General features: G+C 38.5%; 1 protein-coding gene across 1 annotated transcript in view; it reads left to right on the forward strand.

Moving 5' to 3' along the window:
* prkra (protein kinase, interferon-inducible double stranded RNA dependent activator) overlaps positions 1 to 15,104 on the forward strand; it is a 33,464-nt gene that overhangs the window by 5,805 nt on the left and 12,555 nt on the right. Inside the window, exons 3-6 of the mRNA XM_028806229.2 lie at positions 1,709 to 1,790; positions 3,915 to 3,993; positions 6,868 to 6,985; positions 12,137 to 12,231. Of these exons, the coding sequence (XP_028662062.2) occupies positions 1,709 to 1,790; positions 3,915 to 3,993; positions 6,868 to 6,985; positions 12,137 to 12,231 (374 nt within the window). The remainder of the gene's footprint in view (positions 1 to 1,708; positions 1,791 to 3,914; positions 3,994 to 6,867; positions 6,986 to 12,136; positions 12,232 to 15,104) is intronic.

The raw sequence follows: 15,104 nt of genomic DNA on the forward strand, positions 1-15,104 counted from the left end.
TATCAATTTACAAAATGCAAAGTGAGTGAACAAAAGAAAAATCTAAATCAAATCAATATTTGGTGTTCCTACCTTTTGCCTTCAAACCAGCATCAATTCTTATCGGTCCACTTGCACAAATTCAGGGATTTTGTAGGATTCTAGTCAGGTGTCTGATCAACCAATTGTACCAAACAGGTGCTAATGATCATCAATGTCACACGTAGGTTGAAACACAGTCATTAACTGAAACAGAAACAGCTGTGTAGGAGGCTTCAAACTGGGTGAGGAACAGCCAAACTCTGCTACCAAGGTGAGGTTGTGGAAGACAGTTTCATGTCATGGCAAGATTGAGCACAGCAACAAGACACAAGGTAGTTCTGCTGCATCAGCAAGGTCTCTCCCAGACAAAGATTTCAAAGCAGACTGGGGTTTCAAGATGTGCTGCTCAAGCTCTTTTGAAGAAGCACAAAGAAATGGGCAACGTTGAGGATCGTAGACACAGTGGTCGGCCAAGGAAACTTAGTGCAGCAGATGAAAGACACATCAAGCTTATTACCTTTCGAAATCAGAAGATGTCCAGCAGTGCCATCAGCACAGAACTGGCAGAAACCAGTGGGACCCAGGTACACTCATCTACTGTCCGGAGAAGTCTGGCCAGAAATGGTCTTCATGGAAGAGTTGCAGCCAAAAAGCCATACTTCTGACATGGAGACAAGGCCAAGCGACTCAAGTATGCATGAAAACATAGGAACTGGGGTGCAGAAAAATGGCAGCAGGTGCTCTGGACTGATGAGTCAAAATTTGAAATATTTGGCTGTAGCAGAAGGCAGTTTGTTCATCAAAGGGCTGGAGAGCGGTACAATAATGAGTGTCTGCAGGCAACAGTGAAGCATGGTGGAGGTTCCTTGAACGTTTGGGGCTACATTTCTGCAAATGGAGTTGGAGATTTGGTCAGGATTAATGGTGTTCTCAATGCTGAGAAATACAGGCAGATACTTATCCATCATGCAATACCATCAGGGAGGCGTATGGTTGGCCCCAAATTTATTCTGCAGCAGGACAACGACCCCAAACATACAGCCAGTCATTAAGAACTATCTTCAGCGTAAAGAACAAGAAGTAGTCCTGGAAGTGATGGTATGGCCCCCACGGAGCCCTGATCTCAACATCATCGAGTGTGTCTGGGATTACATGAAGAGACAGAAGGATGTGAGGAAGCCGACATCCACAGAAGATCTGTGGTTAGTTCTCCAAGATGTTTGGAACAACCTACCAGCCGAGTTCCTTCAAAACCTGTGTGCAAGTGTACTTAGAAGAATTGATGCTGTTTTGAAGGCAAAGGGTGGTCACACCAAATATTGATTTGATTTAGAGTTCTCTTTTGTTCATTCACTGCATTTTGTTGATTGATGAAAATAAATGATTAACACTTCCATTTTGGAAAGCATTCTTTGTTTACAACATTTTTTCACACCTGCGTAAAACTTTTTCACAGTACTGTGTGTGTGTGTGTGTGTGTGTATATATATATATATATATATATATATAACTGACTGTTTTATTATGGTGTACTTTTGATTTGTGGAATATTCTTGTTAAAATGTTTGTATAGGAAATTTATGTAATTGATGGCAAACCATTAACTGAAACTTGATAAATGCCATTTTTAAGACCCCCCTTCCACTTCCTTAAATAATACATATTTTCTCTGCTTTTCTAAATGAAGGACAAGGTTCAAGTAAAAAGGCTGCAAAACACAATGCATCTGAGGCTGCATTAAATATTTTAAAAGGCGAAGCTGGAGTTAGGTGAGTTATACTTACAGATACTTCACACTTTATTCATTGCTGTGTCAGATTTAGTAAAACAATTCTTTGCTCACTTTATTTTTCTTCCATTAAATTAATTAATTAGAATTAGGTAAATTATTCTGCAGTACATTTAGTCCCTTTTCCTGCGACCCTGCTGAGGATAAACAGGTTTAGAAAATGGATGGATGTTGTCCCTTTTATATTGTGTTCATTTTAGGCAGCACATGTCTTTTTGTCTATTTTTTAAATTTATTGTAATAAATATCAGTTTGTCTGCTGAGTCCAGAAACTATGTATACATGTAGGGATGTCACAATGGCAGAATTTTTGTATTTAATCCCAATGCCAGTGAACATTTTACAATACTCGGTACCACAGCACAAACAGAAATTCAGCCAGCTTGGCATAACGAGCTGTGAAGAGACCCACAGGTATTCCACCCAGCAAGCCCTGCGTCTTCAATCTCTTCAGTATGAGATGACAAGTGTGACTGGGGAAGGGACATATGGGCCCCACTACCAAGACTGTTGCCCCTGTAACCCAGCTTCGAATAAGCGAAGTAGGATGAGTGAACCCCCTAATTCTTCCAAGTGTAACATCATTTTTAAGTTAAATTCACACTGCTTTTTCTCCAATTATGCGTTTTATACGTCTGTCTCTGCAAGACTACTCGAGTACAGTCCTGTTAAGTTGCTTGAAGACTCTCAGGGACTGTGAACGTCCTTGTATGTGATGCCATCAGGCTTGGCATCAATGCCCGTGACCCTGATTTGGACAAAGTGGGAAATAAATGGTAGTGTGGATGTTATGATTACTGTCACTTTCTGTCAGAGGGCTAAATCCTTTTATTGTGGTTGTTTTAACAAAAGTCTTTTCTTTTAAAAGAATCTGGTCTGCCTGTTTTATAGTATGTATGAGGGCGTTATTGACATATTTGCACCCACTGTTTAAAAAATAAATAAGTCAAGTCATTTTTACATCTTGCCGACATCACAACTGCAAGGTTGAGGTCCTTTATGTTGTACTGACTGCAGTGTTTGCCTGGCTCTAAATTAAATTAGTGTTTCCAGAGCTGATGCCTGTATAGTGAAGTTAAGTTATTGGACTCCTTGATAATTATTTGACATTTGGCACGTAATGCAAGTGCCACGTCAGTTGACAGTATAATTAATTTTTCCTGTGCATTAATATTTTACTGGGGGGGGGAGGGGGAATGCTAAACACCAATCACATAAATGAGTTGGTGTTGGGTTTTTGCCCATTTTTGCATGAATTGAATTTTAAAAATGAACTGTCTTGAAATTGTTTTCCAAGTTTTTCCAGAATTACAATTAAATTGCAAGTGATGCACTGTAGGCGCATAAGAAACCATCTTTCAAGAAAAAGAGAACTGGAGTATCCTGTGCTTCCTTATTTTCAAGTGAAGACCATGTTTGTGTGGGAACTTGAAAAGTCTGGTTCTGCATTTGCTTCTTGAAGAAAGAATTTTAAAAACTTTACGTATCACAAATCATCCTACTCAGACCGGGCCTTTATTTAATTTTGCACTTAAGTGTTTCTAGAAGAATTTGTCCCATCCACCTAATCCTTATTACTGTGCTATAGTAGCATAGGGAAGTGCCACAACATTTGTGACATTTCAATGTGTCCAGCTGCAAGGTGTTTATATCCTTGGCTCTTTTAAATAGTTTCAGAATAGTACCTGCAGAATTTTAAATTTAAAAATCTAACCATGGTTTGCTTACTTAGAACAATTTTAGTGAACTCAAACAGTGTGTAGCTTTTCTTCTGCTTGTGTGTCTCACATTCCCGCTTTTGATTTGTGTGTCGCCACAAACAGACCAGTCACCCCAAAGTCAAACTGACCAATCAGATTGCTCTGAGGGACGGGACACACGCAGACCTTCGCGTTTTAGTGTGTTGTCGATGTTTTAAAATGTCCACTTTAGGAGTTAGGAACATTATAAATAAACTCTTTGTGTATTCAAATGCAGGGCTGTGAATTGTCATTTGCTCAACTAGTAAACACACATTGTTTAATTTTTTCCGCTCTTTGATGTTATTCATTTTTATGAAGTACATTATGATAATCGATTATCATTTGTAATCTGTTTTAAATAGTTTTCAGGTGCCAAAGGTGGAAGGATCGGATTCTCCTAAAGAACAAACAAATCACAGCAACATCATTGGAACTCTCCAGGTATTTTTGAAAATGTATATTTCCAGATTTCTTCATTTTAATTTCATTTGACTGTTTTAGTCCTAGTATTAAGTGTAAGTGCACCCACAAGGCAACCCTGAACCTATAACAGTAAAAGGGTTGCCAAAAGTCAACAAATGAATGTTACTTGTTAATTAACTTTAATAATTTAGAGAGATGGGTAAAACAGGAAGAACATAGTAACAAAATAATAAAGAAAATGACAAATAACCGGCTGCTGCTAGTGCCTTACAATCCACAAAAATGACCTACAGTAGAACCTCCGGTCACAAACGTTTCCGAACACGTACAAATCGGGTTACGATCCAAAAGTTTGCCAAATTTTTGCATCTATTCACGACCACATGCTGTGGTGGCGAACAAAATCACTGGCGGCCAGTTTCCCTTCCAGTTTGTACGCGCAAATGATTTCCGCACATGTTCAGTCTCTCCCTGTACATCGTTCTCGGTCAGACGTGCGTGCATTCGCTATGCTCTATTTCGTGTGTTTTGCCATTAATTTTGCAATTAACCATGGCCTCTAAGCAAGTGAAGAGTGGTAGTGTTGGTGAGAAGAAAGGTTTGAAGAAAATTGAAATCCAATTAAAGAAAGAAATCATTGAAAAGAGTGAAACATGATGAACGACCATGTCATCTTGCATTTCCGAAAAATTTTCATGGCGCAGGAAAAGGCAAGTCACATTAGACCGCTATTTTGTGAAGTCTGGTCTACCAGGTAAACGGCTAAAAACACCAGAAACCCGAGAAAACACCGGGAGGAGAACATCCCTCCATCGCGGAGCCGGACTCTCCCTCAAAACTTTAACCTCCTTTCCACCCAGCTTCCTCCTCACTTCATGCCAGAACTCGACTCATGCAAGGTTAGTTTTCTTGGTTGTTTATGGTTAGTTTTTGTATAAATTAAGGATTTTTCAGACTTTAATTTTTTTTTTCCTTGTGCTTAAAACTCGTAAGTTTACAGCGAGCGGTTCGTAAGGGTGTAGCGCGAACTCTAGCAATGTTAGTTTTATTCAGTGTTTTTACATTTAGTTTACTATTGCACTGTGCATTCTATGGTATATCCATCCATCCATCCATTTTCCAACCCGCTGAATCCAAACACAGGGTCACGGGGGGTCTGCTGGAGCCAATCCCAGCCAACACAGGGCACAAGGCAGGAACCAATCCCGGGCAGGGTGCCAACCCACCGCAGCATTCTATGGTATAATTAACTGTAAATAAACATTTTTTTAAGATTATGAAGCACATACAGTTCATACGGTCTGGAACGGATTCATTATATTTACATACAATCTTATGGGGAAATTATGTTCAGGTCGCAACCAAATCGGGTCGTGTCCTGAGTTTTGGAATGAATTACAGTTGTGACCCGAGGTACCACTGTATTTATGAGATTGGGTGCTTGGAGCACATGCTCACCATACTGTACATCCTGTTTCACCTTTGTCACTTCTGGACTTACTAGTTTCTGCCTGTTGAGTGCTCACCAGAACCCATCCACATGACTCAACGTTATACAGTTAGGTCCATAAATATTTGGACAGAGACAACTTTTTTCTCATTTTGGTTCTGTACATTACCACAATGAATTTGAAATGAAACAACTCCGATGCAGTTGAAGCGCAGACTTTCAGCTTTAGTTCAGTGGGGTGAACAAAACGATTGCATAAAAATGTGAGGCAACTAAAGCATTTTTTGAACACAATCCCTTCATTTCAGGGACTCAAAAGTAATTGGACAAATTAAATAACTGGAAATCAAATGTTCATTTCTAATACTTGGTTGAAAACCCTTTGCTGACAATGACAGCCTGAAGTCTTGAACTCCTGGACATCACCAGATGTTGGGTTTCCTCATTTTTAGAGAAGGCTTGTTTTTGTTTTCACTTCTGTTTACAGCGATCGGTTCGTAGCCTGCGTTGTTGAAATGTTACTTTTCTTGGTGATTTATTAAATTACGGATTTTTCAAATGTTCATTTTTTCCCATGTGCTTAAAACTCAAAAAAAAAAAAAAAGTGTTTTTAGCCAGCAGATGGTAGCGCTATAGCATGAACTATTGCAGTGTTAGTTTTCTCTGTTGTTCAAGGTTTTCTCAGTGTTATTCAATGTTTTTACATTTAGTTTACTATTACACTGTGCATTCTATGGTATAATTAACTATATTTGTGCTTAAAAATTAAAAAATGTATATATTTACATACAGTTCGTACGGTCTGGAACGGATTAATTGTATTTACATACAATCCTATGGGGGAAATTGGTCGTAAACCGATTTGGTCGTGAACCGAAGCAGAGTTTTGGAACGAATTATGGTCGTGAACCAAGGTTTCACTGTATATCATTTTTTTTTTTCTTTCAGACCTTAAAGCGGATGTGTTTTTAGTGAACATGTTCATCTCCTCACTCTTTAGCAGTTGTTGTTGTTAGGGTGGTTCGGAGTTGGGCTCAAAACTTTAACTGAGATTCTTCTGTGTGATGTAGTCTGTAGTGTATTATTTGTAGAACAGCTAATTAGGCTAAATATTCTTTAACATGTATTTTAAGTTGCAAACTAAATTCACAACAATAATTTCAAGCTTTTTTTTTTTTTTTAACCCTGAAAATTCGGAACCGACAGAAATAATATTTTAAATGCTTACCTGGCAGTTTACCAGCTTTGCATACGATGTATCCATCATACCTGTGGTTTTCTAAATGTGTAGGTTTGTTTTTCATAATATACTTTGGGAAGACCTGTATTTGCTTTTTTTCCCTTCTGCTAAGTACTATTTCCTCCTTCCAGTATAAGATGCGGCTGACAAGCTTATTACGAGCATATCATGTGATGACTTACTGTGTTGACTCCTTTCATAGGAAATGGCTATTCAGAAAGGATGGAGGCCTCCAGTTTATTCTGCAACTGTGGAGGTGGGACCTGCTGGCACATGGCAGTATTCTGTAACTTGCAGAATGGAAACATTTGAGGAAATTGGTATAGTATTGATTTTATATTCACACCTAATGAAAATGATACCTTTTTGTTACTTGATTAGAGATGCAGAGTTTATAAAAAAAAAAAATAGTTTTCACCATCGTGAAAATATAAACCCAGCTTCTGTTTTGGGTGCGAGTTTCACATACATGGGCACTAAATATCAAACCCAAAGCAGCTGTAACTCCAAAGTCCAACTCCACAGTCCTGGTTGTACCCTCACCTGTGGACACTCGTGAGGCTGAACTGAAGTTTAGTAAAAAAAAAAAACTTCAGTAAAACTAAAGAGAGTTCTCTTCTGGACATGATGATGGGCCTGCCAGGTTTCTTGCTGCTACAAGCTGACTAATCGGCTGATCGTTCACCTAAGGGAATGCTACTGTATATCCACATTTTTTTTTTATCTTATGTAGCTGGCAGTTATAGCTGCAAAAAATTTTTTCTTGCCTATTTTCTTTGAGAATGGGCATAACGTTTCTGGTGACCAGTGCTGGACAACCACAAACTTTATCATAAATGTTCATGAAAATTCTCACATTAATCGTGATGCAAGATCCACACATTCAGTCTTATGCTCACAATGAGCAAAATCCATGTACTTTTTGCTAAAATACTGTTCAGTAATAACTCTGGAAAATGAAAGTAGCTCACAAACAGGAAGTCCCTACACACATGATCATGCTTTTGAATTGAAAACTGGTTTCTTAACTAGTAAATGTGGGGAAGGGACTGGTCTTCCACTATGACTTCCAGACCTTCCTCCTAAGTTTCAGACTTCCAACTTGGTGGTGCATGGTACGCTGATTGAAATTTGGTAACTGGGAGAAATTTTCATGCATCATTTTTACCATGGTTTAGCACATCAGGAAGCCGCCCTTATTACACATTGCAATGTGATGCACGTGTTGCAGTGGCGTGGTGGAGAGTGGGCATTCACCTTCAAAAACAATGCAATGGATGGCAGTACAACTGTTGAGATGGAAGAAGAAGAAGAAGAGTAAACATTTGCCTTTCTTTGTGAAAATGGAAGGGCTGATGCAATGTAATACTTGGCCATGTGTGAGGTGCCTTTTTAGAAAAAGGAAAAAAATGAAAAATTTTTTAGTATGGCTATATTGAAATGCTGGTACATGTATTGAATCACATATACACACTGTTACGCATATTGAATTACATACATATGAAAAAGTTTGGGAACCCATCTCAGCCTGCATAATAATTTACTGTACTTTCAACAAAAAGATAACAGTGGCGTGAGTGCAGAAAGGGCTTCTTTCTCATCACCCTGCCACACAGATGTTCTTTGTGCAAATTGCACTGAATTGTAGAACAATGTACAGATACACCATCTGCAGCAAGATGTTCTTGCAGGTCTTTGGAGGTGATCTGTGGGTTGTCAGTAACCATTGTTAGTCCCCGAACCACCCCTTGGTATCACCCTACAGGGTTGACTGAAAGATCTCCAAATCCCACGATGCCCTGTGGGGAGACCATGGTGCTGCAGCAAGCCAAGGGCCGGCTGCCATCTAGCAATCCAGGGGAGATAATACCCTGAGGACGCGCTCTCTCCCCCGGTCCTTTCAATGTGTGTTAAGGGCCCCAGCCATCCTTCACAACCTTTGCTTGCATTAAACTCTATCTGACTCCCCAACTTCTCCAAGTCTTAATTTGGCCCAAGTCCCTCTGTAATGATTCAGCGGATTCTAAATTATCTGCCATTCCACCCAGTTTAGTATCCTCTGTAAACTTGCCCAACTCATTTGTGTTCTTATCAAGATCATATTATACTTTAACTGTAACGTTTTGCTTCCTATATTTAAGCCTACTTTGTATCCATTTACATACTGCATTTTAAACTCCCCATATCTTTTGAATTGATTAGAAGCCTCTTATCTGGCTTTCTTACAATCAACATAAATGTGTGCACCAGTTAGATTGTGAGCTTTTGTTGCTTCCTTACTGATTCCCAGCATAGCAGTGAAACACAATCAACCAAGGTTGACTGTTCACTGGCACATCTGTTCTTGCCATGTGATGCTTGTTCTTTTGCTTAATTTCTTACAGGCAATCCTCCTGTTCACTCTCCTTCCATCTAAATTTCATAGTACTTGCCATCTGCAACCTATTTGATACCTCACTTTAAGAGCCATAACACTCTATTCTCAAACTGCAGAACCTAATTCAGGTCATGTGTGGTCTCGAGTCTGTCCCAGCTGTATTGTACGCAAGGTAGGTAGGCCCATTCATGCACACACTCGCCTGTTTACAGAGTGACAGTTAATCTAACGAGCCCATTGTAAAGCCCACGCAGACAAAGGAAGAATGTGCAAACTCGGCATGGACAACAACTGAGTGCATCTGAGGATTCAGAGACGGGATCCAAGAAGTGGCAGAAGCAGCAGCACCATTTTAAGATTATTTACAATAATTTGAATGAATGTGTCTAATTGAGTTTGTTAAAGGATAAAGTTTGGGATTTTTCAAATTTAAAGTTTATTTCTTCATGCACATAGTATACAGTTATATGCATTTGTCAGACAAAATTGTCTTCTGAAGATAAGTGCTTTCTACAAGTTTAAAAAAATATCTTGCCGACTCTGTTGCTTTACAATAGAGGGCAATGGGTTTGGAAGAATCTGAAAAACTTGCCAAATAAGTTCATTTTTTCAAGCCAAGACAGCAGTCGAGTACTGATCAGCACCTTCCATGTTCCCGATGCATGTTTGTGACTACAAAAGGGATCTGGAAATACTCATTTTTCGCATATTCCTAGTATGGTTTTTCTTTTGTTTGTACGAATTCCCACATAAATTCCTATGGCCAGCTGAATTAACATTTAGAGATATCTCAAAATGAATTTTAAGATATCTGGAAATGCATTTTAGATATCTCAAATTGAATTACAGATATCTAAAAATGCATCAGTTTTAAGATATCTAAAAAGCATTTTATGATATCTTAAATAGATTTCAAGATATCTTGAAATGGGGCGGCACGGTGGCGCAGTGGGAAGTGCTGCTGCCTCGCAGTTGGGAGATCTGGGGACCTGGGTTCGATTCCCGGGTCCTCCCTGCGTGGAGTTTGCATGTTCTCCCCGTGTCTGCATGGGTTTCCTCCCACAGTCCAAAGACATGCAGGTTAGGTGGATTGGCGATTCTAAATTGGCCCTAGTGTGTGCTTGGTGTGTGGGTGTGTTTGTGTGTGTCCTGCGGTGGGTTGGCACCCTGCCCGGGATTGGTTCCTGCCTTGTGCCCTGTCTTGGCTGGTATTGGCTCCAGCAGACCCCCGTGACCCTGTGTTCGGATTCAGCGGGTTGGAAAATGGATGGATGGATATCTTGAAATGATATGCTGTACATTTTGAAATATCTGAAAAGCATTTTAAGATATCTTAAATGCAATTTGAAATCTCAAAATAAGTTCCTGTGCATTTCAAGATATCTCATTTTTGAGATCTCGAAATCACTTCCTGTAAAATTTCCTGTTCTTTCAATGAGACTTCATGTCTATTTTAAGATATCTCAAAATGAATTTGAGATCTTAAAATTAGTGGGAAGTTATTTTAGGATATCTCAAAATATAATTAAGATATCTCAAACAGTGAATTTTAAGTTATCTAAAATACATTTTTAGATATCTAAAATTAATTTCATGGTATCTTAAAATGGGTCTCTGCTCCATTGTCAGATATCGAACAATGTATTTCAAGATATCTGAAATTGTATTTCAAGATATCTTTAAAATGACACTCAATTATTTCAAGATATCTCAATAGCATTTTCAGATATCTACAATACAATTTAAGATATCTGAAATATAAATATAATGTATTATACAAGATATCTGTGAATTTCCCCTTGGGATTAATAAAGTATCTATCTATCTTTATAAAGTGCCTTTCATATCTATCTATCTACCTACCTACCAACCAACTGACCAAGATATCTCAAAATAAACAAGAAGTCCCATTGAAATAATAATAGGCACTTTTACAAGAAATGCTTTTGAGAGACTGCGGTAGGTTGGCATCCTGCCCAGGGTTGGTTCCTGCCTTGTGCCCTGTGTTGGCTGGGATTGGCTCCAGCAGACCCCCCCGTGACCCTGTGTTCGGATTCAGCAGGTTGGGAAATGGATGGATGGTTTTTGAGAGATCTTGAATTTTCAGATATCTTAAATTAACCTTTCATGCATTTTAATTTGAGATATCTTGAAATGCAGACACAATTATTTTGAGATATCTGAAAATGTATTTGAGAGCTCAAAATGTATTGCCCATATCTTAAAATGTGAAGATAATTATTTTAAGATATCTCAAAGCAAGTGTCAGATATCTTAAAGTAAATTACATTTTAAGATATCTGAAATTCATTTTGAGATATCTCTAAATGTTAATTTGGCTTGGCATAAATACCAACATAAATTGCAGCTAAACCAACCACTTGGCACAACAAGTTTGCTGTGATTTGTTTTGTTGTAAGGAAACCAAACACCGTGGGGGTGAAAGGTGATAGCTCAGCACTTGGTCCTTCACAGTAACAAATGGCTGAATCTCATAATATTGGTGTTTTTATTTTTTAAAAAATTGCATGTATAAGCAATTTTAAAGGTATGTGTAACCACAAGGCACAAATCAGTACTTGATAACAGTCTTAGCTTGACAATTGAACATATTTGGTAAATTTGTAAGCTTTTCTTCTGTGGCGCTTAGACTGAAATGTGAAGTGCCAGTGCAGGCAAGATTTTGTTTTTAAAATGTAATAGAATGCAATTAACTTAAGAGCACAATTTCACTTGGAAAATTAATATCTAGCATGTTTATGAAGAAATAACTTTGAATTGAAAAATACTGAAATTAAACTGGTTGTTTGAGGGTTGCAGAAGAACGACGATTACTGTTCTATTGTATGTTTGTAGTAAGTTTTCTTTTTTTTTTTTTTATTTGAGCTTCACCAAATGAAACTGAACATTTTATGGCAGTAGAGTAAAGTTGTAGCTACTTTTATGTTGATAGACATCGTCCCTACTTGGATTACTTTAGATGCCCACAGGATAACATTTGAGTTGTGTTAAGTATTTTACAAAAAGTGTTCCGTTAGATTTTTCCCCTAAGGTTGTGCCATTGAAAGACTGTTTTCAATATCTGTGTTTACAGGGAATGGAAGATCAAAAAAAGAAGCGAAAAAATTAGCAGCCGAAAAGATGGTTTCAAAACTGAAAAGTCTCCCAGAGTGTTTTGATATTTCAGGGGTAAGTTCAATATCAGAGGGTCAGTTTTCCAAGTTTATGAACTTTACTAAACTAGATGAATAAAACGAAGTTGGATTTAAGAATGAGAATTGCCTCTGTCCAAAGGTAAGTTGCTTCTTATGCATATTTTAATTTTGGGATGAGATAATAGATTCCTGTTTGCCATTAATAGGATAGAATAATAAATAAATTGAGTGAATGTTAGTTTGTAAAGTTGTTTCCTTCAATGTGTAACTGAGCTGTAGATTGAGCTTTAAAGGGAATGCAGACCCCTCGCAAAAATGTGTCACAAAACAATTCTAGCTCATAATGAGATCTTATGCATTTTTGTACGACAATACGGCATTCCATTCACGTGTTCTAAGGCAGATGGGTAATCGGAGTTTCAGAGTCGGACATTTTACATAAATGCCCTACAGAGTTGGAGATCTGAGTTGGACAGTTCAAAGAAAACAAAGCTACTCGAATTCTCTTGAGTTGTGGCGTTTTACCACAGTCAAATGTATAAAATAAATGGCATTTTGTGTTTTGAATTGTATTGGGGGCAAAGCTGTACACCCTTAATGTTTAGGTTTTTTCTGTGTTTTTAAAGAAATAAATAAGTTTCTTTTAATTAGCTTTTTTGGAAGCCAGTTAACATACAGGTTTGGAGTGTACAGTACAGTCAAAGTAAGAAGTATGTGAACCCTTTGGAATGATCTGGTTTACTGCATGAATTGGTCATAAAAAGTGATCTGATCTTCATCTAAGTCACGGGTCCTGATATACACACTGAGCTTAAGCCAATGACACACAAACAATTCTACTCTTTCATGTCTTTATTTTACAAACGCATTCAACGTTCACAGTGGTAGTGGAAAAAGTAAGTGAACCTTGGGATTTAATAACTGGTTGACCATCCTTTGGCAGCAGTGACCTCAACCAGGCGCTTCCTGTAACTGCTGATCAGACCTGCACATCGCGTGGGGGGGATTTGAGCCCATTCTTCCCTGCAGAACTTCCTTAAATCTTCCATATTCTTTGGTTGTCTTCTGTGTATGGCTCTCTCTCATCCAGTTAGTGCACAGCATCTCAATAGGATTGAGCTCTGGGCTCTGACTGGGCCACTCCACAAGGCTGAGTTTGTTCTTCTGAAGCCATTGTGCTGTGGATTTGCTGCGATGTTTGGGGGGTCATTGTCCTGTTGCATCATCCAGCCTCTTCTGAGTTTAAGTTGACAGACAGACACCCTCACATCATCCTGGAGAATTTATTGATAAACTTGTGAATTCATTTTCCCCTCAATGATGGCAAGCTGTCCAGGCCCTGATGCAGCAAAGCAGGCCCAAATCATGATGTTCCCTCCATCATACTTCACTGTAGGGATGATGTTTTGATGTTGATATGCAGTGCCCTTTTTATGCCAAATGAAGTTGTGCTTGTTTCTCCCAAATAGTTCAGTTTTGGTTTCATCACTCCACAAAACATTTTCCCAGTACCGTTGTGGAGTGTCCAAGTGCTCTTTCACAAACTCCAGGCATTGAGCAATGTTCTTTTTTGATAGCAGTGGCTTCCTTCTTGGTGTCCTGCCATGGACTCCTTTCTTGTTCAGTGTTTTGTGTATAGTTGACTCATGAACAGAGATGTTAGCCAGTTCTGATGACTTCTTCAAGTCCTTTGTTGTCACTCTAGGGTTCTTCTTTACCTCATTGCTGACTTTGCGTTGTGCTCTTGGGGTCATCTTGGCAGGGTGCCCACTTCTAGGCAGTGTAGCCACAATACCAAATTGTCTCCATTTATAGACAACTTGCCCAACAGTAGACTGATGAATATCTCAAATCTTTGAGATGACTTTGTAACCCTTTTCAGCCTTATGTAGATGAACAATTCTCGATCATAGCTCTTCAGACAGCTCTTTTGTGCGAGGCGCGATTCCCATCGTGATATGCTTCTTGTCAAAAGCTCAGACTCAAACTTTATAGTGTTTGTGATCAATCAAAGTCATTCTAGGGCACCACACCTCTGAACTCGTTTCATTAAATGGACTACAGGTGTGTGAAATTGTGACTGCAGTGAGCTTTTTAAAAAGTTATTAGTTTAGGGGTCACTTACTTTTTCCAGTTTTCAGTTTCAAAGTTTGAATGATTTATTCAATATGGTCAAAAATTCTCTGAAAATCTGTGTATATTTAGTTATAGAAGACTGTGTTTGTTCATTATTGGGACTGACATGAAGATACGACCATGTTTTATATGGGAATTAGACATAAATATAGTTCACAAACTTTTTACTTTGACTGCATTCAGACCCTCTTGTGCTTTTTTTGCATTTTGCTATGTTGCAGCCCTGTGCTAAGATTGGTTCAGTTCAGCAACACTTAATACCTTATTGAATGAGAATGCAAAAGTACAGTCTTAGACATTTTTTATTTTTTATAAAAAATGTAGTGATGGCACCAAGTTCCACAGTAAAATACCAGGAAGAGAGAAGCGGGTTTCGAAGCAGGTCTTATTCATTTTCATTGATTTTTTTTTTTTTTTTTTTCCTTTGTGAAAATTACTACAAAAATCCAGTTGCCATTGTGTAACTGTTCCATTACCATTTGACTTGATACTGTGTGTCTGGGTGTATTAATTGCACTATATAAAGACTGCCTGAACTAACCGCTACATACACGGGAGTTTTCACATAACCCGCTTGTTCCATTGGTTATGTTTTGTAGTTATGATTTTTCTGCTGTATGCAGAATGACCTTGGTTAGTGCTATTAAATGGTCCTAGAAATCTGCTAGTGAATGAAAATGTCGTCGTCTTCATATTGTCCCACTTCTCTGTGGGGTTGATGTGCTTGATTGACCTTCTCCATACAGCTCAGTCTTGCACCCCCTCACCAGT

The sequence above is a fragment of the Erpetoichthys calabaricus genome, chromosome 8, assembly GCF_900747795.2.
Source record: "Erpetoichthys calabaricus chromosome 8, fErpCal1.3, whole genome shotgun sequence".
NCBI lineage: Eukaryota > Metazoa > Chordata > Cladistia > Polypteriformes > Polypteridae > Erpetoichthys > Erpetoichthys calabaricus.